The 25,108-nt window shown below is 48.1% G+C and overlaps 2 protein-coding genes across 2 annotated transcripts; one reads left to right on the top strand and one right to left on the bottom strand.

Moving 5' to 3' along the window:
• The first annotated feature begins 402 nt into the window (after positions 1-402).
• LOC144110590 (uncharacterized) lies at positions 403-1,050 on the top strand. Its single transcript, XM_077643609.1, has one exon. It carries the CDS (start codon positions 434-436, stop codon positions 914-916), a length of 483 nt encoding a protein of 160 aa, XP_077499735.1. The 5' UTR covers positions 403-433; the 3' UTR covers positions 917-1,050.
• Positions 1,051-4,346: 3,296 nt separating this feature from the next.
• Positions 4,347-23,574, bottom strand: LOC144109830 (neprilysin-1-like). Its single transcript, XM_077642612.1, has 8 exons — positions 23,569-23,574; positions 22,205-22,584; positions 20,131-20,304; positions 16,084-16,466; positions 13,253-13,506; positions 8,766-9,062; positions 5,720-5,832; positions 4,347-4,665 (listed from the first exon to the last, which is right to left on the bottom strand). The coding sequence occupies exons 1-8, from the start codon at positions 23,572-23,574 to the stop codon at positions 4,347-4,349; spliced, it is 1,926 nt and encodes a 641-aa protein (XP_077498738.1).
• Between the last annotated feature and the right edge of the window lie 1,534 nt (positions 23,575-25,108).

Genomic DNA, 25,108 nt, shown 5'->3' with positions numbered 1-25,108 from the left:
TCTCATTGGCACCAGCAAGACAGCACTGAAAGGATATGAGAAAGTATTGGGGAAGTTCGAAACTTTATTGGGCATCAACCTTTCTATAGCCCTATTTGGCCCATGCGAGGAGCTAGCGAGGATGCTTCAACGCCCAGTTTATCGCGCTGCAGGAGCAAAAGAGGCAGCAGAGGCTCTTTGTGACAGCTTGTGCAGGCTACGGTCTGACGCCGCATTTGGCGTCCTATGGCAGCGGACGCACTCAAGAGCAACACAGTTAGGGCTAAAGGAGCCTCGAGTGCCCCGAGTCTCGCAGCCGCCGAGAAGGATTCAATTCACAGACAAGCCTCAGGAGCCTGCAGTGCTTGACTGCAAGTCGTTACATAGAAAAGAGTTTTTTGCCGCTATCAATCGGATTACCAGCGAGATCCGAAGGCGATTCGAACAGCCTGGCATGGAGCAGCTGATTAGTCTGGAGCGCATTCTGACTGACGCTGCTGGAGGTCGAAACTTCGCGGCACACGACTTAAATGAGCTTTTAGGAGCACACGCTGCAGATTTTGACACCAGTAGACTTTCAGCGCAACTCGTGCTTCTCCCAACGCTCCTGCGTAACCAGGGCCCGGCCGCAAGCGAACGCATTTTGCAAATTCTACAGGGGAAGTCTGCAGACATGCGTGAAATGATGGATCAAGTTGTACGGTACCTGCAACTCGTGTTCTCTGTACCTGCGTCAGCTGCTTCAGGAGAGCGCTCTTTCAGTGCCCTGAGGCGAGTAAAAACATTTTTGCGCAGTCGAATGACGCAGAGGAGGCTGACGCACCTTCTCCTGCTGCACGTGCACAAGAGGAGAGCTGCGGACCTGCAACTGGATGTCATTATGAAAGAGTTCGTGTCCAGAACGGCAGAACGAACAGCAACTTTTGGCCTCCTTTGATATCCTCTCCTGCCCGACACCCCCTTGTCATACCAGCCACGAAGCTCATCAATGCGTGGGAATATTCTTGTACTTAGTGCCTAAGCTTTACCTTACTGTGGGAGCGAATGCAGAAACAAATAAAAGACTTTTTTCAGCTTTCGCACCCGTTCCTTTTTCGTTTCGAACGCGTCATTTGCTTAGTCTGCGCATGGTTTGGGAACTTCAGAAATTTCAAACCATTTTTAAAGTGCATGATAATGCAGAATAAGCAAGAATGCAAATATCTAAAATTTAATACTGTTGAAATTACTCATTAAATTAATAATATTATTAATTAATGATAATATTAACATTATCATTAATGAAATGTAACATAAATATACAACAATAGAATATTATAATTATAAAATATTGACACAAAAATAAATACATAAGTAAATACGACATAGAAACACGACCAGGCTTGCCCCCCCCCCCCCCCCCCCACTCCCAAAAAAGTTCCGGAGTCCCTGGCTGCAGTCGGCATCTTTTCGCCGGATTTGTCATGGAGCTATTTCGTCGGCATCCCAGATTATATTCCTATATTCTTTGCGGAATTTTTGGCTCTTGGAATGGCCCTTCACAAAATTCCATGCCATGTGTCTCATGTTATTATTATCGCTGATTGTTTGTCAGTGTTAGTCTCCCTTGACACTTCACAAGAAGATTTTTTGAGCCGTATCCTGCGATTTTTTGTCCCATGCACTTTGAAGGTGGTCTGTTTTGTCTGGGTCCCTGGCCATAGAGGTATTCATTCAAATGAGGTGGCTGATTACTTAGCAAGGTCGGCTCTTGACGGGTCAGTGACACATCCTGTCCCGAATTTCAGCCTGTTGGCGATGTCCAGGTTTCAGCGGTTCCTACATAAATCAGCCAGGTTACGACATCCCTTACTAAATACCACTGACTATCAGCACTTAGCATATAATTGGAACGTCCGTTCGTGTAACTCCAGGCTGTGTGAGGTAACAATGACGCGGTTGCGGTGCAGGATTCCAAGTTTGAATTTATATCTATGCAGGTGTGGGTTGACACCCACGAACCTATGTGACGCATTTGGGAAAGTTGAATCTTTAGACCATTTTCTCCTCTACTGCCCAAAGTTCGCACTTCAGAGAAAGATTTACCTGGAGGTCCCTCTCTCCAGGTTAGGGCTCCCTTTATCTTTGCCAGTATTATTATCGTTTGGTGCGAACGCCAAGGGATTTGCATTGGGTTCTATTTGTGGGTTTCTTCACGATTACATAATTGCAACTGGCAGGTTGATGTGCTAATTCTTTTAAAGTTCTACGAGCTCTTCGTTTTCACCAAAATGCTGTCTGTTATTTAACTGTCAATATTGTTCTCTTGTTTTTGTTCATTGATTTTTCGAAATTCACGATTGGTGCTACATTTTTGTCATCATATTCCATGGAAACTTCTTTGTTTATTCAACTACACCTTGGCCAATCCCCCCGCGTGGGTATGTGCCATATGCCCGGGGTGAAGAAGAAGGAGAAGAAGAAGAAGAACCATTGTGTGAGGTCAACAACAACAACAACAAATCAGTAAACCGCTCACAGCCAAAGAATAAAACCAAGGTTGGAGCTTGACTGCTTAACCGCGCTTAATCGACGGTAAATATCAAGAGTGCGGCGTACCCTGCAAAGCGTACAAGATATACTGTGCATCCAAAAATAGCAAGATGTGCATCTCTAGCAATGGTTAGCAGCAATGAGTGCATCCGCTGCCGAGATATGCCGGAGCGTCCTTGTTACGCGAAAGGGGCGATGAAAATGAAGGCTACATCGTAACATCAAAGTGCTTATAACGGACGGTTAAAATAAAGGTTACACCGTGACTTCTGAACAATCTGCGATATAGATGAAGGGCATAGTGTAGCCTTTTAAGTGTAAAAGGTACAAAGTGCTTTCAAAAATAGCGGTGCGCACTGCTTTGAAAATATGCGCCTCTTGTAAATCTTTCCAGGATGAAGGTGCAACGCTGCCGACCTTCTTTAACACCAGAGGTTTGCCTAGATAAACAATCTAGAGTTATACGCAAGCCTGCGTGTATAACTCAGGTGTATATGCCTGGTAGGTGCCACTTTCCTTTTACGGGGAGCCACATATAGCATTAATGCTTCATATCTGTTTCAAAGTGAGTGACGAATGTTTTTTTTCTTATATAAATTTATTCGTAGGGTGGAGTAACGGGCTAAAACTGAATATGAAAGCAAAAAGTACGATGCTTTACCAAGTAGCACAGCCACGTGCACTGCTTGAAACTACAAAAGTGACTCTCCTAATAAGATAAATAATCCGCGATAGACTTTCAATTCTCGATCGGGAATGCGAAAATTTTCCTATTATTCAATTGCGAGGGTTATCGGGGAGTTCGAAATGGCACCAGTTGGTGGCATGACGAAAGGCAAGAAAATGAAGCTTACATGTCGACTGCAAGCGAGGCGTTGGCGCTGACAGTATACCTTCAGTTCTGCAGCAGAATGGCTAACCGCCTATACACGATTCGAAATCACCTTTTCCCCGCACAAATCAACTACACTCTAAAAACAAAGGAGTAAAAAGAGAGTAAACTGTCCTGTAGCGCACACCCTGTTATAAAATTGGCTGTGGTTTAGCTCCGGTTAAATCTAGAGGGACGCGATAGCTACAGCTGGCGGAGTGGAACTCGCTCAGTCGAATTCCGAAGTCAGTTTTTCGCCGCTCCGTTCCGCTGGGCGTTCCTTCTTCATCTTCGTCCCTGGATGTGGATTCAATCTCTCCCCTCTCCTCTTCTCCACTCCTTCCCCCCTCGGTTTCGCCGGCGCGCCGCGCCGCCGGTAGCTGCTCCGCACCACATGACCAACATCGTGACCAACCACGGCGCCACCACAGTAGCCACGGGGTGGCCACGCTGAAGGCTCGAAATACTAGCGTAATGTAGCTATCGCTACAAAAGGGTGTGCGGTAGAGGGCATTTACTCTTTTTACTCCCATATAGGCGTATTCGTGTTTAGAGTGTAGCGAAAGAAGACTCTTCCATGCTTTCCCTACCACGCTGCGCCTCCTTCATTCCTTTTATTAGGTCCTCAGTTCGATAGGCACCTAAGTTCTTCATCGTGCACCTAGGACAAAAGGAAAGCAGCAAATGAGGTCTTAGAAATGCCGTCAATTTATTTCGCATTCTTGGAGACATTCGTTGAACTAAAACGTGGCAGCCGTGCTCAAGGCAGCTGAATAAAGCAGTAGAATGTAGCAAGTTTTAGATATGCAGCTTTAAATAAAAGGAGCCATGTCTTTCTGGTAGAAAGACCCAAAATGTTTCAAACGCACACGAAATTGGAGGTACTGATTATCACATCCGGTGACTAAAAAGGAACGGTTGAGGGACGGTATGCTTCAAAAGCGGGCATGAGCGAGGCAGTCCTTCACCAGAACTTGCATTTAACCTCGCGGTTCATAAGCGCCCTCGGGGGACATTTGAAGGCAGCCGCGAAGCTTTCGCTGTGCATAAGAGGAACGTTGCACAGGCGTTCGCCACTGGCCGAGCGTCCTGGAAAAACACCGTCGGCCACCTGGCTCCCGCACAGCGCGAAACAGAACGCCGCGAAGAATATTTGCTCGCCCTGCAGCGTAGCGAGCCCTGGCAACCGCATCTCAGCACTCGACACGTCCGGAATAGAGGTGTTGGCAGCGAGGAACGCACGGCGCATCGGGTCTAGCAGAGCGATCGAAGCCATGGTGTCACTGCAAGAGCAGGAGTTAGGTGTTTTTTAATAGTAGGAGACAAGTGAAGCACGAAGCGGCAGATGCTCCTCAAATGAGTTCCTGTTGTCAATGGCGTCAACCTATCGCTGCGGCCAATCGCCCTTTACTGCGAAAGCATGTACTAGTGTCACCGTGTGAAAAACAGCGTTCGTTTCTGTCGGTAGCCTTGGAAACAAAGGTTTCAACTTCCAGAAGCATCGCACGCCAGCCACGTCCCCACCGCACCGCAATAGCTAGTGGGCTGCCCACCCGCGTATCCTCATCATACCGCCGCCCACCTTCGCGCTCCAGAAGCGCCATCCCCCTCCCACCACCCAAATCTACCCCTTAGGAGCGCCACCCACTACTCACCATCACTCTTCACACAGCTTACACGCACTAGAAGACAGCTGTTCTCCAGAAGCACCACTTACCAGCCACGTCCGCAGCCCACCCTCTCTCTAGGGGGCTACACACCTATACCCGTCTTCACCCTTTATCCACGTCCGCCCTTCAGCGTCCAGAAAAGTACTACAGAAAAGTACTCCAGAAAAAAACTACAATAGTACATAAAATGGTACAAAACTATGGACAAACTTGTCGCTACAACAAAACTGCAAAATATTTCGTCTCATTTTTGACACGGTTCTGTCGTTCTTTTTTGACTGCCTTGTAGTAATGAAAAGGACCCCGAACTCGGGCGACTCTCCACGGAGGCGGCAGCTAGGTCGCTGGCTGACCAATATAAGATCCGTATTGAATGCTGGAAGGCGTGCGCAGGTAGGGAAACGTATCCCCCTCTACTCCACCGGAATGTAACGCACAGAGCAAAGCAGCAACCGCCAGAACCGAGAAAACTGTGGAGAGTCCCAAGTGGTCCGAACATGCGAGTGGTAGGCAACCACCTCCTACCTCTTCGAATGCATGTATCGCTTCTACCTCTGCTGATGCATGCAGCACTTCTACTAATGCATGCTTCAAAACAGAAAGTTGCGCAGCAGGCCGCAGTTCGAAACAAACGCACCCAACTTGGTGTCCTTCGTCGGACACGTACCTGGACATCGAGTTGCTCTCGACGTCTGGCTCTAAGCAAACCCGGAGTCTATCGTGCCTCTTTTTGGCTGTCTCAGAGGCGAGCCAATGGCCATGGAAGAAGTATCGTGCGACCTGTGGAAAGGGGCGGAATGCTTCAATTGACGACGACGCCGTTCTATGAATTATTGGATAATATTTCAGTCAGCTATGTTTCAGTGCACAGATCAAAGTTCTGTTTGTTCCAAATTTATTTTTTCCAAATGTCTTTAACAGCCAATGCTTTAGAATGTCAGAAGCACTGATGAAGTCATGCCATCAATATTAAAGCGCAGGTCCTCTTCAGTGACAGCGAAACACTCAATGCGCGAATTCCTATTGATAAGCGCACATAAAGGGGATGAGCATTTCAGTGTTTGTGCCCATGAAAAATCCCAGGAAAGCCCCTTTTGATGCATGGCGGATAGCACTGAAGATACGTCTGCTCGTGCTACCAAAGCGAAAGGGCGAATTGCAGACGTGCGTGGTTGCATGGAGAGAGACTTGGCAGAGAGCATAAAGTCATGCGGCAGGTCTCCGCAGCATAATTCTCTTGAAGGAGTTGACCTCACTTTTTTCGCTTGGCGCCACACCAAAGTCGGCTCTACATTGTGGCCGAGACTGGGCCTTCAGCATTAAAACAAGCCACAGCCTGTCACATGGGGGTCGATTTCCTCCCCTTTATTCGCCTGGTTGTCCGGGCGACCTCGTTTATTTTTTTTTATCACAAGGCTTCCGAGCTTCCACGTGATGCTTCCTCTTGAATTTTCTTTCTCAATGCCGGGTCACCTATTTTAAAATTTTTGCTAGTACAGGACGCAACTGCAGCGTCGACAGTGGTAACGACAGGATATAAAACCCTCCTCTACCACGTAGCGCTGTGACTTGGTGAACCTAGAGCTGCCTCTTGAGGAGGCATGCATTGCTTCGATGGCCAAGTCCTTCAAAATTATGAGTTGTTTTTGGCGCTGATAACTTTTTATATATCTTCCACTGCCTGGTAAAAATTTGCAGCCACGATATGCTTCAAAGCCATTTTCGCGGCCTTATTGTCGCTATTGTGAGCTTCAGTAGCCACAGTGCCGAAGCAAGAAGGACAAATGCTGTACTAGTCCCGGTTTGCAAGCTTGCTGCCAAGCGCCTACCGATTGCATGTGAGCTCAGTCCCTACTCACTCGAAGATTATCCCACGCAGTGCTTTCTCACTGAAACTTTGCGCAGAATGCAGTGGGAGATTTGTGCGCATGTCAGACATAAAAGCAGTACACTAAATGACGGTAGCACCAGTGCCATCCCCCCCCCCCCCTCCTGAAAAAACGCCAATGCTCAGGTGCAGAGAGATAACGTGCACACAGATGGAGATATCTTTTGGCCAGCGGGTAGAGCCAGCAATGTCACAGCCTTACTGATCGGAAGCTGATGTCGTGGGGAATGAATCAATTAGTTATTTCATTACACAAGGAGTATTATGAACATATACATCGTATACAGAAGGAAGTAAGTCGAAGACTGTTGGAAGGAAGGAAAGGAAGCAAAAATCTGATTAATTGTTAAGGAGGAGCCAAAACACATTATACAATCAGTTTTTGGGCTGTAAAAACGAAACGATTCAAATTTCCCTCAGTCAGTGAACGATTCTCGAGTTTTTTTTATCAAGGAACACAAGAGCTTTTAAACGCGATAGCGTTAAGGGCCCCGTACTCCAGAAAAATTCCGCGTGGGCGTTGTGAGCGGAAAACCACGGGCATGACTTTGACAGGTGATCCCCAGAGAGCCACCTATGAGGCAGGTGGGCCACACATCACGTGACCTTGCGGCGTCATCACAACCTGCCCTCGGGACAGTGGGGAAGCTGTCCACCGGGGCAGGTGGCAGGTAAATTAAAGATTGGTCAGTTGGGAAGAGCAACCTGGGCCGCACAAGGCCCACCGCTGGGGTCACCTGCCATCGCATGGCAATGGCGCATCGCTTAACCGCTGCACCACGGCGCCAGGAGGGGTACATGGCTCCCAGGGATCTTTGAATGTAAAGTAAAGAATGACGTTCTGCATATATGGGGATTAACCAATTACAGTATACCCCCGACCCTAAAGGTGAAGGTTATGTTTCCGCTAGAGTCTTTAACTAATGCCAGGATTCCCACTCCGGCTCCGCAAGTCCTGGATAGCGTTCTGACGCGCAGCTTTTGTACAGAAACCAGTGATAGGCCACATAGAAGGCACGCTGACAGGCGTGTATTTTAAACCGATTCTACGCAGCGAAAAAGGAAAATTGGAACAGCGAAAAGTCGCTCAATTTTCGTACCACCTAGCAGTAGCTTTCCTGCTTCTAACTTCACTTTTCTACAATAAAATGCTAGCTGCTGTTCAGCGCATGTGCTGTGCGTCTACTTCTTCATACTGGATGGAAATGTGCAGCGCAAATAATGTGGAGGACACAAGGAAGGCATATGGAACGTGCGAGCGCTGTTTGTGTTTGCGTGTCAGCTGCTTACCAAGAATGCTCTGTTATCGCCAAAAACCGTTGCCAACGCACTCGAGAGATAATAGAGGCTGAAATGATAGACCGGTTGGGTGGGTCCTGCGTGGCCATGCCATCTATTGCTCTTACTAGTAAGGAGCTGTTATATCTGCGCCAACATATGAATGGTTCACCTACTGCGCATGTGTGATAATTGCCTGTTTTTTCAGCTATTAATACTGGTCCGCGTTTCGAAATAAACTGTTGCAAGTACAGCGCTCGTGTGTTCCATGTGTCTTCCTTGAGTCCTCGCCTTTATTTGCGCCGTACATTTTCATCATGAATCACCAACATGCCCAGACTGCCACCTTAGTGAACAATACTTCTTCATACTGTCTACACAGTGCTGTTCCCAGTAATTATGTCGCTCAGTTACAAGCGAACTCCGTTTGCTGTCCGGATGTTTCCGGAAGAAATGGGTTGCGCAACACTGTACAGTAGTTCTCAGTTTGCTGTCCTGACGTTTCCTGAAAAAAATGGGTTGTGCAACACTGTACAACAGTTCAAACCTGTCTAGCGAACCAGGAGCCCAGAAGAGCCACGGCGACGCTGGGCTCTTGCAGCCCGTCGAACAGAGGCGGCTGCAGGCGGGCCACGGGAACGGTCAGTCGGTGAGTGTCAAAGTTTAGGCGACCGTCCTCGCTGATCACATAGTAGCGAGCGTTGGTGGCCAGAATGGTCGAACGGACGACCCTCCTTGTCTGCGCGAGCCTCTTCCAGTTGGTCACAAACGAGTCTTGCTCCATGGCTGGGACAACGGAGTACAGCTGTTCCACTGGCACCAGATCGCTGACTGTCCACGTCAGCTGGAAACCGGAGCAGAAGGAACACGTTCATGGTTAAGAAACTGAAGCGCCCGCGTGGCTTGTTGCAGCCGATGAACACCGACACCGCTTTCTCTTAAAAAAGGGAGACTTCATTTGAACAGTATGCCATGACCGTTTTTCTTCCCTCAGTAGCTTAGATATCTTCGGTCTTTGGCGCAATCGCAGAGCCTCGTATTCTCAGAGCCCCTGTCGAATGCTATACCTTGTAGCCGTATAGCAACCACATCGCCGAAGCATTTGGCTCTCGGACTGAGAGAGAGAACGTTGTTGGGCGAGTCGGTCAGGCACTTCAGCAAAGGGTACTGCGCACACACAGACAAGGACGTGATGGACAAGGACAAGATTTTCGAGGGTATAAAACGTGTTTTTCCTGTAGAATAAATCAGTCGCGAGTCTGCGCTTGTCGTGTTAACCTTCTCGTCGTTGTCTGTGTGTGCGCAGTACGCTTTGTTGGAACTCTCGGATTTGTTTGAAATAGGCGTCGCAGATTACGGCGGAGCACACCTGATACCAGTTGCTCACCCTACCACTGGACTTGTTAAGCGAGATATCAGTAATTTAAACAAACCAGCAATGTGAGATCTCTTTTCTCTCCTCCGCGGGTTAGAAATGTCAATGATAGTTTTGCGTCCTCCCGGGCAACGTCTCCCCCCTTTCCCCGCCTGTCATATCATGTCCAAGATACCCGGACAAAATTTTGAAAATAGGAACATTGTAAGACATTGTTATGAAAACATTGAAGTTAATGGTGCATTATTGTGATATGTAGCAAAAACTTTCTTTTAAAGTGTTTACATCGATCGCATGGAACAGTTAAGACAGCCATAGAAAACCAATGGGTAACGCTTTTGACGGGAGCAAAAACGTTAATAGAAAAAAAAACTGCACGATTGCGGTCTGGTGATCTGCGGTTATATTCATTGTTATAGTGGTTCAGACGCTGACCGACGATTGTAAGTAGCGGCGAAACTCTCAAGCATACCTTCTCCGCATCCTTGCTAACCGGGACGGCTGAGATTATTGAAAGTATTTCTGCAAGCCGACCACTTTTATTCGACAAAATATCACAGTGTACTAAAGTAGCAATGTCAGTCTTGTACCTATAACTTACATGCAACGTTTCTGCAGTGCTCTACAGCGGTAACTGTAATTGCGAAGGTTTCCAGGGAAAGCGTGCTTGTAGTCATAGTAATCCTTGAGCCAGTAGCAGTCAAAAAGCGTCCGTACAGCCTTCTGTGGGCACGTGCCCACCCCGTGCCCATAGCCCGTGGTTTGTGCCTCGACCTAACTCTCCCAAAACGGATCAAGGTTCGCGGTCATGTGTTCTTAGTCACTGCGCGTTGATCCAACCGGCCATGACCGAGCAGAGAAGGCGGGGGCAGGTAACTGGCCCGGTTAGATCTATTTGTAAGAAATAATTGGTGCGTACGAGCCAGTGCTGATTTTGCTTATTACAAGTTGCTTAATCAGCATTAAATTTAAGAACGCGTTACCATTAGAACCCACATTAGCGCATAAGGAGTCAGGGGTTGGCAACGTGTGAAGCCCCTGAGAGAGGGGTCAAAGTAGAGAAAGGGAAAGAAGATAGAGAGAGGGCAGGGAGAAGTGGGGAGAGGGCGAGTTTTTCGGAGGCGACGGGTGGTAAGAGAGAAACCGCGGGCACCAATCAGAATCCAGGGGAGGTGAGAGTGGTGAGGGAGCACGGCGTGACGCACAGTGATTGCTGAATTGGAATGGGTGAATGAAAAGGGTGTATGGCATGTCACACGGTGATTGATGAGCTTGATCACACCACCCGTAACTGTCAAGGGAGGAACACTGATGCTAACACATACCCTGCCTCATTAATTGCATTGGTCGTCACTGAAATTTCTCTTATGGTGCTCAGAAGTAAAATCATGCTGTCGTCAGATTTCAATGCTTCTTGAAGCAATGAGCTAGCTTCGTACCTGTTTATCTGTACCTGTTTATCTGATTATCTGGTGCATAATTTTCATGTTTTTGGAGCCAAAAGCTCCTCTTCTCGCATGCAAAGCTGAAGGTCAAATTGCGCTTGGATTTGAACTCTAACTGTAGGCTCGCCGCAGATGTGGCTGTGAAGCCATACACCGTGACTAGCAGCATTTGCCACTCGCTTTCGCCAGTTGTGTCAGGTGACTAACCACGTGATTCGATCTTGCTGAAGAAAAGTTAGCAATCCCCACCCAAACACCGCGGTGGCATTGGGGTGTATGTTCATAGAACTGGCGCCGTGCTTCCGGGGACGCGCTTTTGCGACCCGCGTCTCTTTCAATCTTTCCTGTCAGGACTCTTTTAACCCTCCTCTGTCTGCACGTGGCAGCGATTGTGGCTCAGCTAGAGCCAGTGGGCAGGCCAGTGCATTTTTCTCTCCAATCTTCTTTCAGTCAAACCACCAACAACGCATAGACACCGCAGAGACATGGAACCAGAACCGGTCACCGGAACGAGTTCTTCGACTGAGCATTGGAGGCGCCGGGCTGCTTTTAGCGATCCCTACGACAGAGTGCGTCACGAAGCTATATTGGCTAGAGGTAAGCTTCCCATTAATTGCACGTTTCTATGTTCTACGGTGTCGGTATTGCCGTAACCTGACACGCAAGTTCGTGCGAGGATTCCAAGGATTCCAAGTGAGTGGATTCCAAGAGAAGGCAAGCGTAGGAGGGGGCGGCAGAAAGATAGGTGGGCGGATGAGATTAGGAAGTTTGAAGGCATACGGTGGGCTCAGCTGGCAAAGGGCAGGGTTAATTGGAGAGACATGGGAGAGGCCTTTGCCCTGCAGTGGGCGTAGTCAGGCTGATGATGATGACAATGAAGCCACGAAAGCGGGCTCGTCGAGTCGATGATACCGATGAAGAACAGGGGGTATGTCTGCAGCAGCAACGACACAGGCAACAAGAAAATCTCAAGCGGAAAAGGGCAGCGGATGCTGCCAACGTCTCCGCGTCTAAATCGGCCACTGGTTTGGTTGCCTTTCGCTCCGTGTACCCTTGCTCAGTCGAGTTGAGCCGCAACCATTTTTTGAGTGATTAAAAGATCGGAGCTCTGAGTGCCTTGCTTTCGTTCTTTGTCCCGTCTTGTGCACTTAATTTTTGCACTCCTTGTATATATCAGTGAATCCGAAATTATTATTTGAGTGATGATAATTCTTTACAAAGGTTCTATTTATTTAAGGAAGGTGACATTATTGCACGCTAAAAATTGGCACCTTTCCAGGTGCTTACAATATATAACTTTTACGTGTCTGCAGATGTCCACATCATGATAAACAGCTCTTAAGGTCTCACTTGTACTTTTATTTACCTGCCGGAACAAGTCATGACATAAAGAAATGAGTAAATTTGGTGGGTTTCGAGGCGCATGTTAGAAAAAGAAGTCACCGAAAGCAAACTCTCACCAGGACCATGCCAGAACTACCAGAAACGCGTGCTTTAATTTTAAAAGGATTATCTTGCGTACATTTTGAATGTTTGACTTTTTAAATAAAAAAAAGTGGTGTTATTCAACGAGAGAATGATACTGTGATTATTTTGTCACTTAACAACAATTATTGTAAGGCAGAAGAAAACAACTACCCACGACCTCCGAATTCCGCGTCCGGTTCTGTACCAGCTTAGCTACGGCAACGGCTGTCCTGTCTTCTGCTTTCGGAGGTACTTACGTTTTTGCGTGCTACCGAACCTTCAGGGTGTTGACCAGCGCCACCCTCGTCCATAGCGGCGGACGTAGTATACGTACGGTTCCGTAAGACTAGTCGTACAAGGCTCCGGAAGCATCCCCAGGCATCCAGATCCAATTATGTCCCAGGCGTAACCGAAACCGACCTCCTAACAAGTGATGTGGTTATGTGGTGACACCGTGACCGAAGAGTCACTGTGCGGTAACGTGACTGCGGCTGGTAGTTATGTGCGCCAGGTTAGCCTGGGCCAAGAAGACATTCCATTTTAACTCCGATAGGGGTTAACGGCGTTGCAACTCTGCCACATTTAATATTATTTTACTCGCTTTTCCCTTGGAGCGAGAAGTGGGTGTCGTCATAGATTGCGCGGTTGATGGAAGAGCTGTACGCCAGTAAACAGCTACGATTTCCACTTTTGGCCCCCCCGAGAACAGCGAGGCGCCTTAAGATGCCTGTCCATCAGTGACGTCACCTGAAGGTCGTCGAGGCGCTGAAAGGCGCGCTCTTTAGTTGCCTCGTCCAGCCAGGAAGAGCCTTCGAGGGCGCGACGGATGTGGCTTCGGCTGGAGGCGTACACGGCTTCCGCGGCGCGCTTCCGGTCGGCGTCCAAGCTTTCCCTCAGCACCGGCGTGGTGAGCGCGAATCCCAGCAGGTGCTCTGTAAGCTGGAAGCAGTAGTCGGCCATATCCTCCTCCGGGTTAGCCCAGCCATGGATCGCGGCGGCCACTGCAGGAGGCCCGGAGAAGCAAGAAGGCAGAAAACAACACTCGAATGTCCGCGTTCGCATGCTACAAATCAGAGACACTGAGCAGGAGACCATGAGCATGCTATCTCCCACGAAGAGGCAACACAAAAACCTCCAAAGCCACGCTATAAATGACTCTGAAAGTGAGGGCAAGAATATGCCGGAACCATCTGAGCTTCCTTTTACTTCCGTACATTGCAAATCTTCGCTCCAAGGGAACGAGGTGCAACATAATGCACCACAGGTCGCGAAGCAGCTGTTTTGCTTCTTGATAAAAATGAAAAATAAAGAAAGAGAGCAGGGCGGTTATTGCTTTACATTGAAATGCGAAACTCAGTGACAGCTGCCTGCCGCGGCGAATGTAGTTTTGTTCATTGATTATTATTTATCTTCTATGTCACTATGTCATCTTTAGTCACGTCGCTGTCCTCGGACCACTCAGCAAAGCGCGTTCGCAGGAAGACAATCCATGCTGACGAACTAGCATGCGAGGTTACGTCAACGCCGGCACCGTAGAACCGGGAAACGTGCAATTAAAGGGAGACTGAGGAAAAATAGAAGTTGGTCTCTATTGATAGGATACCGCGTTCTGATCACAAAAAGATCACAGTCGCTAAAAACAGAAAATTTAAAGCAAGAAAAGGCCAAAAAAAAAGGAAAAACAGTTGTCGCCATTAGCGGACGATTTTGCAACATGCGTGCGTCGACACCGTCCTCATGCGCTCATGATGTGCCCATGAATATAAAATCTACGCTATGTTTATTTGCAGATGACTTTCGTTATTTACATCTCTCTCATCCGCGCTAGAGAACTGACCCCACTTAACAGAGCCCAGCTCCTATTGCAACGTAGTGCGATAGTTGGCACATGCCTCTTAATCTAAACAAATGGAAATCTATATCATTCTCCAGAAAACGCAGGCAACTCAGAGCCCCTACAACAGTAAATCAATACCATTAACACAACGGCATTTAATAAATACCCATCAGTGCACAATGGGTCATCACTATCATGGACAACACACATTCACACCATTTCCTCTGAGTCCTCGGGCACACTTGGTTTTCTACTACGCAATCTAAAATCAGCACCAGCATAATTAAAAAATTTGCATGCATGATATTTATCTTCCCGAAGGTAAAATACGTTTCATCTGCCAGTCTGGCGTCCTTCGCAAGCATGCCTGACCTCAGACCTTGAAGGCATTCAAAACAGTGTCGTCCGTCTCAAAACAACGCAATAATAAAAAAAATACCACGGTCACTTTGCTACAACGATCCCTTGGCCTTCAAACGCTCGCAAGTTACCACATAATTTCACGGCTCTACCTTTTTCACTGTTTCCTCTTTTGTTAGCAAGTGCATTCTTTGGCGAAACCACTCGCGAGAAAGGTCATCCCGCTTAAACCAGAGTCGCCCCATCGCACGCACTGATGCCCGCACTTCTGCCAAGAGCAGTTCACTTCTCTGTGGTGTCATAGTGCTTTAGAGCGACCTTTCCGATAACATAATCGCATGCAATGACCGCGATTTAGTCCGCAACAAATTGGCTAGTCACTTTTCGTAATATGGTTAACTAATTCTTCACCCTTCACACAACAGCGCGGCAAAATCACGGACGAAGAAGGAGCACGACGACACAAGCACTTCCATTTAAGCGCCTATGTCGTCGTGCTCCTTCTTTGTCCGTGTTTTTGCCGCGCTGCTGTGTGATGATTTGTTACCCCCCGCCCACTCTTCAGTCCTCATGAATTTCTATTCTTCATCATGGGGCCTTACCGTATAACTCAGACTTGTTAAAACCGTACTTTGATGTTGAAGTGCGTACTGTATAATATTTTAAATCTTTGAAAGCGTGCTTTGCATGGTATTTTATTGTTTCCCTCTTGTTGTCGAACATTGCGATCCTTTTTTCCTCTGCTACTGTATGCACGCTCGGCCCCCTACCACATAACTTATTCAATGCCTCATGCCCTTTAGAAGACAAATAAACGAAATCAAATAAAAGATAAAGTCACTAGTTTCCATCATTCCTTCCCCAAGCTTCTGACGGACATGTGGATCGGAAAATTTTCTCAAAGAAAACAAGGACGAAGGGAGGCGCAAGCACACAGAGCGCAGGTTTTGTTATCCATACAGCCATGAACTAACTAGCCCGCTAAAGTGTCCTTTCCTTATGTCGCGATGATATCAATTTGTTGAGCCGTTGCCACTTGGTAACATTCTCTCGATTCAGGAGAACAGCGTGCAAGCTCTGCAAATATTAGGGCCTGGTTGCAGGAGCCATTATGTTGAGCGTATTTGTAGGGTTTCCTTTGGTGTGGAAGGCATAATATAACGCGATTTCGCTATTAAAGCTATTGCCAAGGTGCAAATATGTAAATTTCACGGTTTAACAAATCGAAGTGACATATTGTGCATGAGCAACGCCGCAGTTGACAACTCTTGATCAACTTAGACCGGCTGGGGTTCTTCAACGTGCGCTAACATCGCACCGCACAAGCGCGTTTTTGCATTTCGCCTCGAGTGAAATAAGGCCACAGTGGCAGCGATCTAACCCATGACCTTGAGATAAGCAGCTGATCGACAAAGCCCCTGGCCACCGAGGTGCCACCAGGTGAACATGAGGCAAAAGTCCTCCTTGCCTTCGCGGGACAACACCTGTCCCATGGACAGCTCGAAGTCCCAGCCAAGGTGCAGCAGCAAGGCGTCGGTGTTCAGCTCCAGAAGCATTGTGTTCAGGGTGGGCATGAACGGACCTCCGATGACCACCACCGGCGTGTCGTCCACGGTTACGGGCAGCTCGAACGCCGCGGACAGGACGTCGGCCCAAGCTTGAGCGTTTATGTTGGCGGTCAGGTTGGCCGCAAACGATTTTAGGTTGTCAAACCGCAGCGTGTCGCGGGCCTTGTTGGCCTCTCTGAGAAAGCTTTGTATATACCTGCGCAACCAAACTGTCACTGAGCAGCAACCTCGGACATGGGATAGATAGCACCACCTGAGCCACCTCTGTGGAACAAACGTTGACTCTGTCCTTCACCAAAAACAATGCCAACTGTGTAGCGTAATTATCTCAAACCATTGGCAGTCTTGTCGGTCGGAACGCCACTGCGCGAGGTGGCAAGTGCGCCGCGTGTGTTCATCTCATTCCTCGTACATGTCTTCAATGCGCCACAGCTTGGAAATATGGACCAACTATCCCAAGTCTCGACTTTATTGAAGTGCGTTTGAGATCGCAACACCGAATCATGGGCTAGACGGCCATCAAAGCGTAAACAGAAAGAAACAGCAGAAGTTGTTATTTCCAGAAAATAATTCAGAATTTTTCTTGCCGTACGGGCAGAGCTTATATAAGAAAGAAGAGCAAAGTGACAATGGCCTAGAATGGCATCAAAGCGTATAGCAAAAATCGTTACATACCTGGCTGAAAAATTCACATCCGTCAAATTTCCGCGAAATAAATCAGATTATGGAACTCAAGTTAGACGCAAAGATGTGTTCAGAAAAACGATTGCTTGATTCTGGAGGGCACATTTTTCCAAATTTTGACACCAGCAAATTGTGCTTGCCGTTCGGCATAAATATCAGTAGGACAAGGATTTAAATTACCCACAGAAGCCTGACGTGAAATCGATGGTTAAAGGTCAATAATTCGCATAGGTTCTCTGATTCTATTGGTATCATAGTTGACCGAAAGATACGATTTTTACCTTGTAAAGCAAGTTCTTGATCGAAGATGCGGAATTAAAATGAGCCCGTATTCTAAACGCGCATTTCCGGAATTTTCTGATGAAATCAATGTATGTATGTGTTCTACAGCTAGTATGCAAACCCAGCGCGAAAACAGTGTGAATAAATGCAAAATACGTAACGTGCGTTATACTATGTTCAAAGAGTTCCATGTATAAAAAAGCCATAGCATACTGGTGGTATTTTGGTGGTGTTGTGTGACTGAGCCAAACCAGTCGATTCCATTATTGTTATTGAGTGCAGATGCCGACATTAAGGAGACATTTATCACAGGCTACGCGCTGCGAATATTTCATACTTTTGCTGCAGTTTTTTTTTTGTGAACCCACTATGTTGGCACAGATGACAATGTGTTGCCACACAGACGCATGGGCTATACCCAACATTAAATCTGAGCAGAGCTCTAGGCCGGCCGGGAGGAGACCCCTAAATCAGCTGAGAAAACGCTGTAGCCCAGCTCAACTCCCCTTATCTCCCTCCTCGAGATGACAGGCTATCAGTACACAGCATCGCAATTAGGTACCTGCGGTCAGCGCGGTAGAGACAATCGGTAGAAACGATGTGAATGTTGGCTTTGACCTCCTGTGCTGAGTGCGACACCACTCAGATCGGACACTTAGGTGCTTTTTACCTTGTACTGACCCAGCCTTAAAGACATGAGGTGGCATGTCATGGCTCTTCAAAATTTGTCGAATCGGCGGGTTTCAAGTTTGAAGTTGGAAGTTTATCCTCAGTTAGCTCATACAGAAACTAAAACACCCCGAAAAACAGCTGCTTCCTTGCACCTGACTAGGTTCAGGGCCCCATACAACCTGTACACAGGGGAAGAGCATGGTAAAGTGATGAAATTGTTTTCTGCACTCAGATAAAAACTAAAAATGGATAAATACAACAGTAATAAGCACACAAAAGGCTGAAAGTAATTTTTGACGTTGAGGACAGTTTTAATTAGAAGCAATTAGTTATACATTTTGGCCAGTGTACGCTTGAATTCACCATGTGATGTGTGCCGTTCAATTACGGTAACAAGATCCTTATTTCGGTTCAAAGGCATGGGTATTTGGGATTGTAGGCTTTGCCCACCGTAATTTGTTCCCAGCTTTGGTAGCCTGTATTGCTTTTTCATGAGGTCTCAATGCGGCGGCGCCTCCAAACAGTCTAAGTAGGATCAGCAGCGCGCGGAACCATTCTTTTGCTCCTTTGCGAGTGTTTCGTCGGCCATTCAGATGTTTCCATAGTTTTGTATTGAATATTCGAGATTTTCACGACATCAAAGCTACACTGCGCCCGCGTCGCGATCCTGTCCATGGAGAGCTAGCCAGACAGTTTCGCGCTGCGTACTGCTGGTGATGCGCAGCAAGCACTTTTGGATGTCGTGCCCGGAAAGTAGTGGCAAGAAGAAAGCTCGGCAAAACTGCTGCGCGCGCTTTTGTACGCCAACGAGATGGAAAGGCAGGGCGGTATTGTTGCGTTGCTTAAACTGCTAGCAGCCCCAACCGGAGGAAGCTGAAGGAAGCCAGTCACAGCGTCGACGGTCGTGTGCTCGTCTCATTTTCAGGAAGATGAATACTTTCCTTTTCAGGTCAGAACTCGGTGCCATTACAGCTTTCATTTGTTCGAAATGAACGACCAGAGTGATACTCGTGGCTGCTCGTTTTAATTGCTGTCGCGATGCAACCGTAATGCTCGCAAAATTGTACAGCCTCGTAACGCAAGGGGCAATTAAAGCGCCGGCGTTTTATGTTTTCCTCTCTTCGCTTTATATTATTGTATGGGTGTCCGTTCATTATAAAGACTCATGGTCAATGGTTCATAAAATTAAACGTCAATGCGAATGGACCCGCGCCACTCGCGCCGTCGCACCACCGAGGGTGCGCCACGACTCGATCGTATCCAGTTCACGCCGCAACGTAAAGACGTTAGCAGATTCGCACCGGAGTGCTCGAGTGGTCCTCTGCAAAGCAAACGCAACGGAATTTTACAGCAGGCACTGGGCTTTACAGCCAGTGCTCGTGCTGAAGCAAAGCTGCATAGAAATAAAAGAAGAAACCAGCACATTGCCCCTTAATACAGCTCTTGTGCACTAGGTTTTCTTCCAAAGCATACCGCTCCAGTGCTAAAAACAAGTATTCTCACAAATGTACACACAAGGGCGTTGCTTGTTGAGCTGAACTAATGGACACACGAAAATGGTGGTAGCGTTCAGCTTGCTGAGCTGAAATCCAAGCACACGACGCACGGTCGAAAGCGAAACTATTGAGAACCGCTCTAGCTCTCAACGTTATGCAATGATTTCGCAAAGCCCTGCTTACCTTAACAATGAAACAGTGGACCCATGACGTGTTTTGATTTTTCTGCCTCCCGCCTTGTAGGAACACTAAGCACTGGCGATATTGAGGTCGCTAACAACGCCCTGAAGGGGGCGACGACCGTGTGTGGTTCCGCTTGCACGGCGGACGTTTCCAGGTACAGGACGACGATCTCTAGTTTACACCGACTAATAAAAAATGTTTAGCTAAAAATAGGTGCTAACCGTCAAGAAAATATATGACTTAATCGTGCAATAAACGAAACTTGTTAATGCGCCCCGGCTGATCATAGACGAAGTCCTTTTTACGGCTGCCATCTTGGCTCGATTGCGGCGCCGCCTAGTGTTCGTGAAAATCGTCACTAAATTTGGCGTGTATGAAAATACACGACGCGGTGATGCCGCAAGGAGGGGGCGCTAGAAATTGCTGTCAGTAAGTGTTATCCAGCACGTCCTTGGGAAGTGTCTTGCGCGTTTTAATACTGACAGCACTGAATGTGCATGCTGCCAATTTTGAAAATACGCGCACACTTGGAGAGTGCCTTACCAGTGGGACCTGAGGAAGGGTTCGATGGTGTCGTATATGACGTCGCTGTTGGTGAAGAGCTTGTACATGGCTCGCACGAGCTTTTCGAACTGAGCGCGCATGCCGTGCACTCGGGCCGAGGCTTCATTCTGTATCGGGTGCGGGAAGCTGGGGAGCGTCTCGATCACCACAGTCCTGGATACAGGGACAGATAGGTAGAAAACGTGTCGCGCTAATGCATCGTACCTAAAAACAGACAGAGTGCTACGCAGAATAAAACTTCTGCGACGATGAAGAGTATTTCTCATTAATTTATGAAGCAGCGAGACTGATCGCTACTTGATTCCAACCCGTTCTGTGACGTGGTTTCTGCAAGATCACGTGACGACTTACACCGCTTCTGTCTTAAACGTTCTAACACTGAACCTTCAGTTGGAGTGGTAAGGAAGTTATCAGGCTATGCCAGATAATCTTATCGACCAGCGCGCCTTGGTTCTATGTAGAGATTATCTTCTCAGCGTTTAGACTGCCGGTATTAAATAGAGTACCGTTGTCTGTCACTCGGCGGCTGGAGGCCACACTTGTGGAGATGAAAGGACAAAAGTTTGACTTTCACTTTCCGAAGTGTGGTCTTCTGCTGCTGGTTAACAGAAGAGCTCTCGGCTTCGTTTGAGGAACACGTTATACAGAGACTTTTGTCCCCGACTGTGCGTAGTTGAACGACTTGGCTGCTGAACATAGCGCAAATAAACGGGACAGAAGAGAAGAGACACACGAGTGCTGAGGCTCCGGCTAGTTGAGTCTACTGCAGGCACAGAGCCCGTATCAAAGGCATCAATTTTCTCGTGTTTTCACCGGCGACATGAACCTGGTATCAACAAATTTGCTAAGCTCGTCATTTCGTACCTCTCTCTGCCGCACCGATGAGCACTGCACTTGGCTTGGCATCCAACGGACATCACTGCCAAGCATTGCCCATATTAAATTACAACTTTAAATTCAGCACAAATGTCCTCCATTCTCATGGGCTACACCCGGTATTAGTTCTTCAATAAGAGAAGACTTTCTGGGATGAACGCCGTCAGATCAGCCGTCGTATGTCTTAACCAAGCAAAGACTGCATCCTGGCTGTTGACAAACAGCACAGGGCCGTGGGCATTACCAACATGTGGACGGCGATGTGATCGAGCCGGCTGCGGTATAGCTGCGACACGGAAGTACGCTGCTTGCTTCGAATGTACCGTCGCGATGAAAAAAGGTTAGCACAATGACGTCACCGATGCGACGAGATCTCATGGTGAGGCTGGCGCAGTGCCGTGCTTCGCGAACACGACTGGCACTTTTGCAATCGGTACGTTGGTAACTGCAGCGCTGATCGTTGCTATCTTCCGCTCCGGTGGTACGTCACAGTGCTAATCGTTTTTGTCGCGACTGTAGTACATGTGGTGTGAAAAGGCTGCGCATATGCTATCTGTCTTTCTTGCCGGCGTTTATGCCATATAACAACGTCATGTTCGTCCGCGGTGGAGAGAGGGCAAGAAAGATGGGGTTCTTCGAAAAAAAAAAAAAACGGGTGGGAGAGGAGCCATTATTCGCTTGCTAACCCTTCGACAAGACTTTTCTTTTGTGCCCTGCCAGTCTAAGACGTCCCTGACAAAATGTTAGCTAGCGAAGTGAGGCGCCCCTCCCGCCCCTTGTTCATTTTGTCATAAGCTAAAATTCCGGACAAAAGCATTTTTGAGCGGAAAACAGTTTATGGATGCTTCTTCATAGATGCAAGATTTCAGTATAACAATCAATACATCCCCAGTCCACCCGATGGCATTATTGCCTTTTTTTTCGCTATTAATGCTTTTGCTCTCCTCAAAAGCGCCCCCTATTGGTTTTCTGCGGCAGTCTCAACTGCCGATGCGGTAAATAGAACCATGTTAAAAGAGAGTTATAGTTACACACCAGAAGAATGAACCATTATACTTCATTATTTCCTTACACTATCTTAGAATTTTTCATGATCAAAATTTTTGTCCGAGAATGTTGGACATGTGGCCGTTAAAAACTAAGCGAAGGTGATGAGACAAGCACGCAGAAGGGTCACCTTGGCTTGGAGAGGTTCACCGCCACGTCGAACCAGAGCGGGAAGCCCCAGCGCGCAGACGCGTTGACGAGCACCTCGAGGACCAGCCGCGGTCCGTCGGCCGCCGCGTCTTCGCTCTGGCGGCGCTGCCGACGCACCGGGTAGAGGAAGGGCCACGAGAGGCCCATCTCTCGACGCACGGCATGCAGGTAGCCCAGCTCGCGGTCGGCGTGCGCCGGCGCCAGCACGCAGCTCCGGTAGAAGAGCGCCGCCTTGTCGCCGGCGGCCTCCTCGGTGGGGTCCCTGTGCGGCCCCTGCGAAAGCTTGGCGGCCACCTCGAGCGCGTCGTGGCCGATGCGGACGCGGAGGTGGTAGGCGATCTCGTCGAACACGCTCAGCCCCTGCGGCAATTGCAGTCGGTGATTGCAGTCAGTGATTGAACCATAATGGTGCCCTTTTAAATAGGCGATAATAATAATAATAATTTCCTTTCCCCAAAGGGAAAGGAAATAATGGCGCAGTATCTGTCTCATATATCTTTGGACACCTGAACCGCGCCGTAAGGGAAGGGATAAAGGAGAGAGTGAAAGAAAGGAAGAATAGGTGCCGTAGTGGAGGGCTCCGGAATAATTTTGACCACCTGGGGATCTTTAACGTGCACTGACATCGCACAGCACACGGGCGCCTTAGCGTTTTTCCTCCATAAAAACGCAGCCGCCGCGGTCGGGTTCGAACCCGGGAACTCCGGATCAGTAGTCGAGCGCCCTAACCACTGAGCCACCGCGGCGGGGCTAAATAGGCGATGATGATTATGAATTTTTATGGCGCAAATGCATCTACGGCCAAAGAGCGTCATGGCACAAGGTATGTTCGTCTCTCAAGGTGGGGGTCAAAGACCCATTTCCCAAGCGTTTCACCCTGTAAAAAAGCCGAGCACCAGGGCTGAGGAAAGCTTGTACCCATTGTATCACCGGTGGGTACCCGGCGGCACTGGGGATCGAACCCGCACCTCCCGCATGCGAGGCGGATGCTCTGACCACTAGGCCATCGCTGCTTTTCTTTCTTTATTATTAGGCCACCGCTGCGGTTCTTTTAAAGAGGGCGGCAGCGGAGGCTACCAGACATGGTATTTTTACAGCGGTAGGTTCATTATCTTCTAAACTTTGAAGTAGTACGGCGTCACAATTAACAGCACCGCTCTAGGGCTCGAGCGTCGTTATTGTTTTTAACCAACAGAAGGTGCATGGCTGCGTAGGAGTTATAAGGAAAGGTGTTGTAGTATTCCACGGTGCCAGTGTGGATCGACTCTAGGACTGCACCCTGAAGGAAGAGATTAAGGGTTGAAAGATCACAGATGTAAAAAAAAACAACAAATATTTCCCTACTCTCATGACCCGAAGGTATTGCAAAAGCATGTGGATTCATTTGCTGGGAAACATGGAATAAGCTCGAAAGAGTCGATAGCGACGCGTCCGCTCGGCGGCGAACCTAGTCAGAATGGCCACTTTTGGCGATCACGAAGAACGCAACGCTCCGAGGACTGCGTAGAGCAGTGTGGATTGCGGGTGCACGTCTTGGCGGGAAAGGAAAGAAGGGAGATGTCCTTGAGAAGCGAATGAAGTTCTCTACGAGAAATTCTTTGTGCTGGCAGAATGGGGACTGAAAGCTAGAGACGGTCCAGTAGCCTTGCGTTCCATGCACTGGATGGGGCGTTGTCGCCAGCTGAACGCCCGAGCGTTGCTGTTGGGCGAAACTAATCGTTATGATGGCTGCTAAGACGTCGCCTTTGCCACTGTGTCGACACGGGCTCAGGACAAGCAGACTGCGTCGGAGTGCTTGCGCCCTAACTTATGTCGTACGGTTCAGTCAGTGGCGTAACTATGGTCGGCTGAACCCGGTGCGGCAGCGAGCAGGTCACCCTCCTCCTTTTTTTCCAGTGCACGGCGCTATCGCCGTTCTCCGCTTAAGTGTTCAGCTCGCGCCGTACCACACGACAGATAATTCAGTAAACATTCGTATGAAAACCCACTTAACGAAAATGGTGGACCTCAGCGAATTCACGTTCGACTTACGATGACTTCAGCTCCAAAGCTTATGCGCTGTCATTTCTTGTGTATTTGCTCTTCCTGGTAGAGTTAAACCACTTTGCTAATCCACTTGGAATATTTCAGATTAGATACTGACAAATTTTTACGTTAATAGCATCGAAGAGTGCATCTATCCACTAGTGCACCAACATGTATGTATGCGTGTGCGTGTGCGTGTGTGCGCGCGCGCGCGTGTGTGTGTGTGTGTGTGTGTGCGTGTGTGTGTGTGTGGGGGGGGGGGGGCTCAGCTTGAGCCAGCGGGCAGGCCCGTGCATTTTCCTTTTCATTCTTCCTGACAGCAATAGCAGCACAGCAATAGCTCTACACTTCCGTTTAACACAGTAAACTCAGGCTTTACCAAGCGATACGGTTTTCGCAAGGTGATTATTATAGAATTTATAAGCACCAGAAGTCTTTTGATTGGTCTCTAGTGTTTGATTTGCCTGATGCGAATATGGCCGTTTCACATCTTACAAACACTGCTGCTGAGGTTATGAATGGACACATTCCCAAAGTTGTTTAAAAAAAGTCTACTATTTTTCGCTCTCAGCGCCGCTTAAGAAACTTCGCCGTATGAAGCTTAAATGCCATTTTGAGAGGAAGAAAAATCCTATTAAGTCTTATATTTGACCAAAACTGATGGATATCAGCAGGGATAACTAGAAACAAGCCAATAATAAACTGATGCAAACATTTTCTTAGTATTTGAAAATGCGCTTATTCATTACGCATAAATGATACCGGACTGCTAGACTAACAAATGGCACAAGGCCCCAGTTGAACACAAAGAAAAGAACTGAACATTGCCGTTGGAATGAGCAAGAGCATAAAAGCAACC

This window comes from Amblyomma americanum, chromosome 11, assembly GCF_052857255.1.
Source record: "Amblyomma americanum isolate KBUSLIRL-KWMA chromosome 11, ASM5285725v1, whole genome shotgun sequence".
NCBI classification, from domain to species: domain Eukaryota; kingdom Metazoa; phylum Arthropoda; class Arachnida; order Ixodida; family Ixodidae; genus Amblyomma; species Amblyomma americanum.
The sequence above is the reverse complement of the archived record's forward strand: the minus strand, read 5'-3'. Positions and strand labels throughout refer to the sequence as shown.

Coding starts and splice junctions, on each gene's coding strand:
- LOC144110590 (XM_077643609.1), top strand. CDS start 434: ATGGAGCAGCTGATTAGTCTGGAGCGCATTCTGACTGACGCTGCTGGA.
- LOC144109830 (XM_077642612.1), bottom strand. Junction 20,305..22,204: donor GTGAACCTCTCCAAGCCAAG/GTGACCCTTCTG, acceptor CCCTGTATCCAG/GACTGTGGTGATCGAGACGC. Junction 5,833..8,765: donor GCTCCTGGTTCGCTAGACAG/GTTTGAACTGTT, acceptor CCCTTTCCACAG/GTCGCACGATACTTCTTCCA.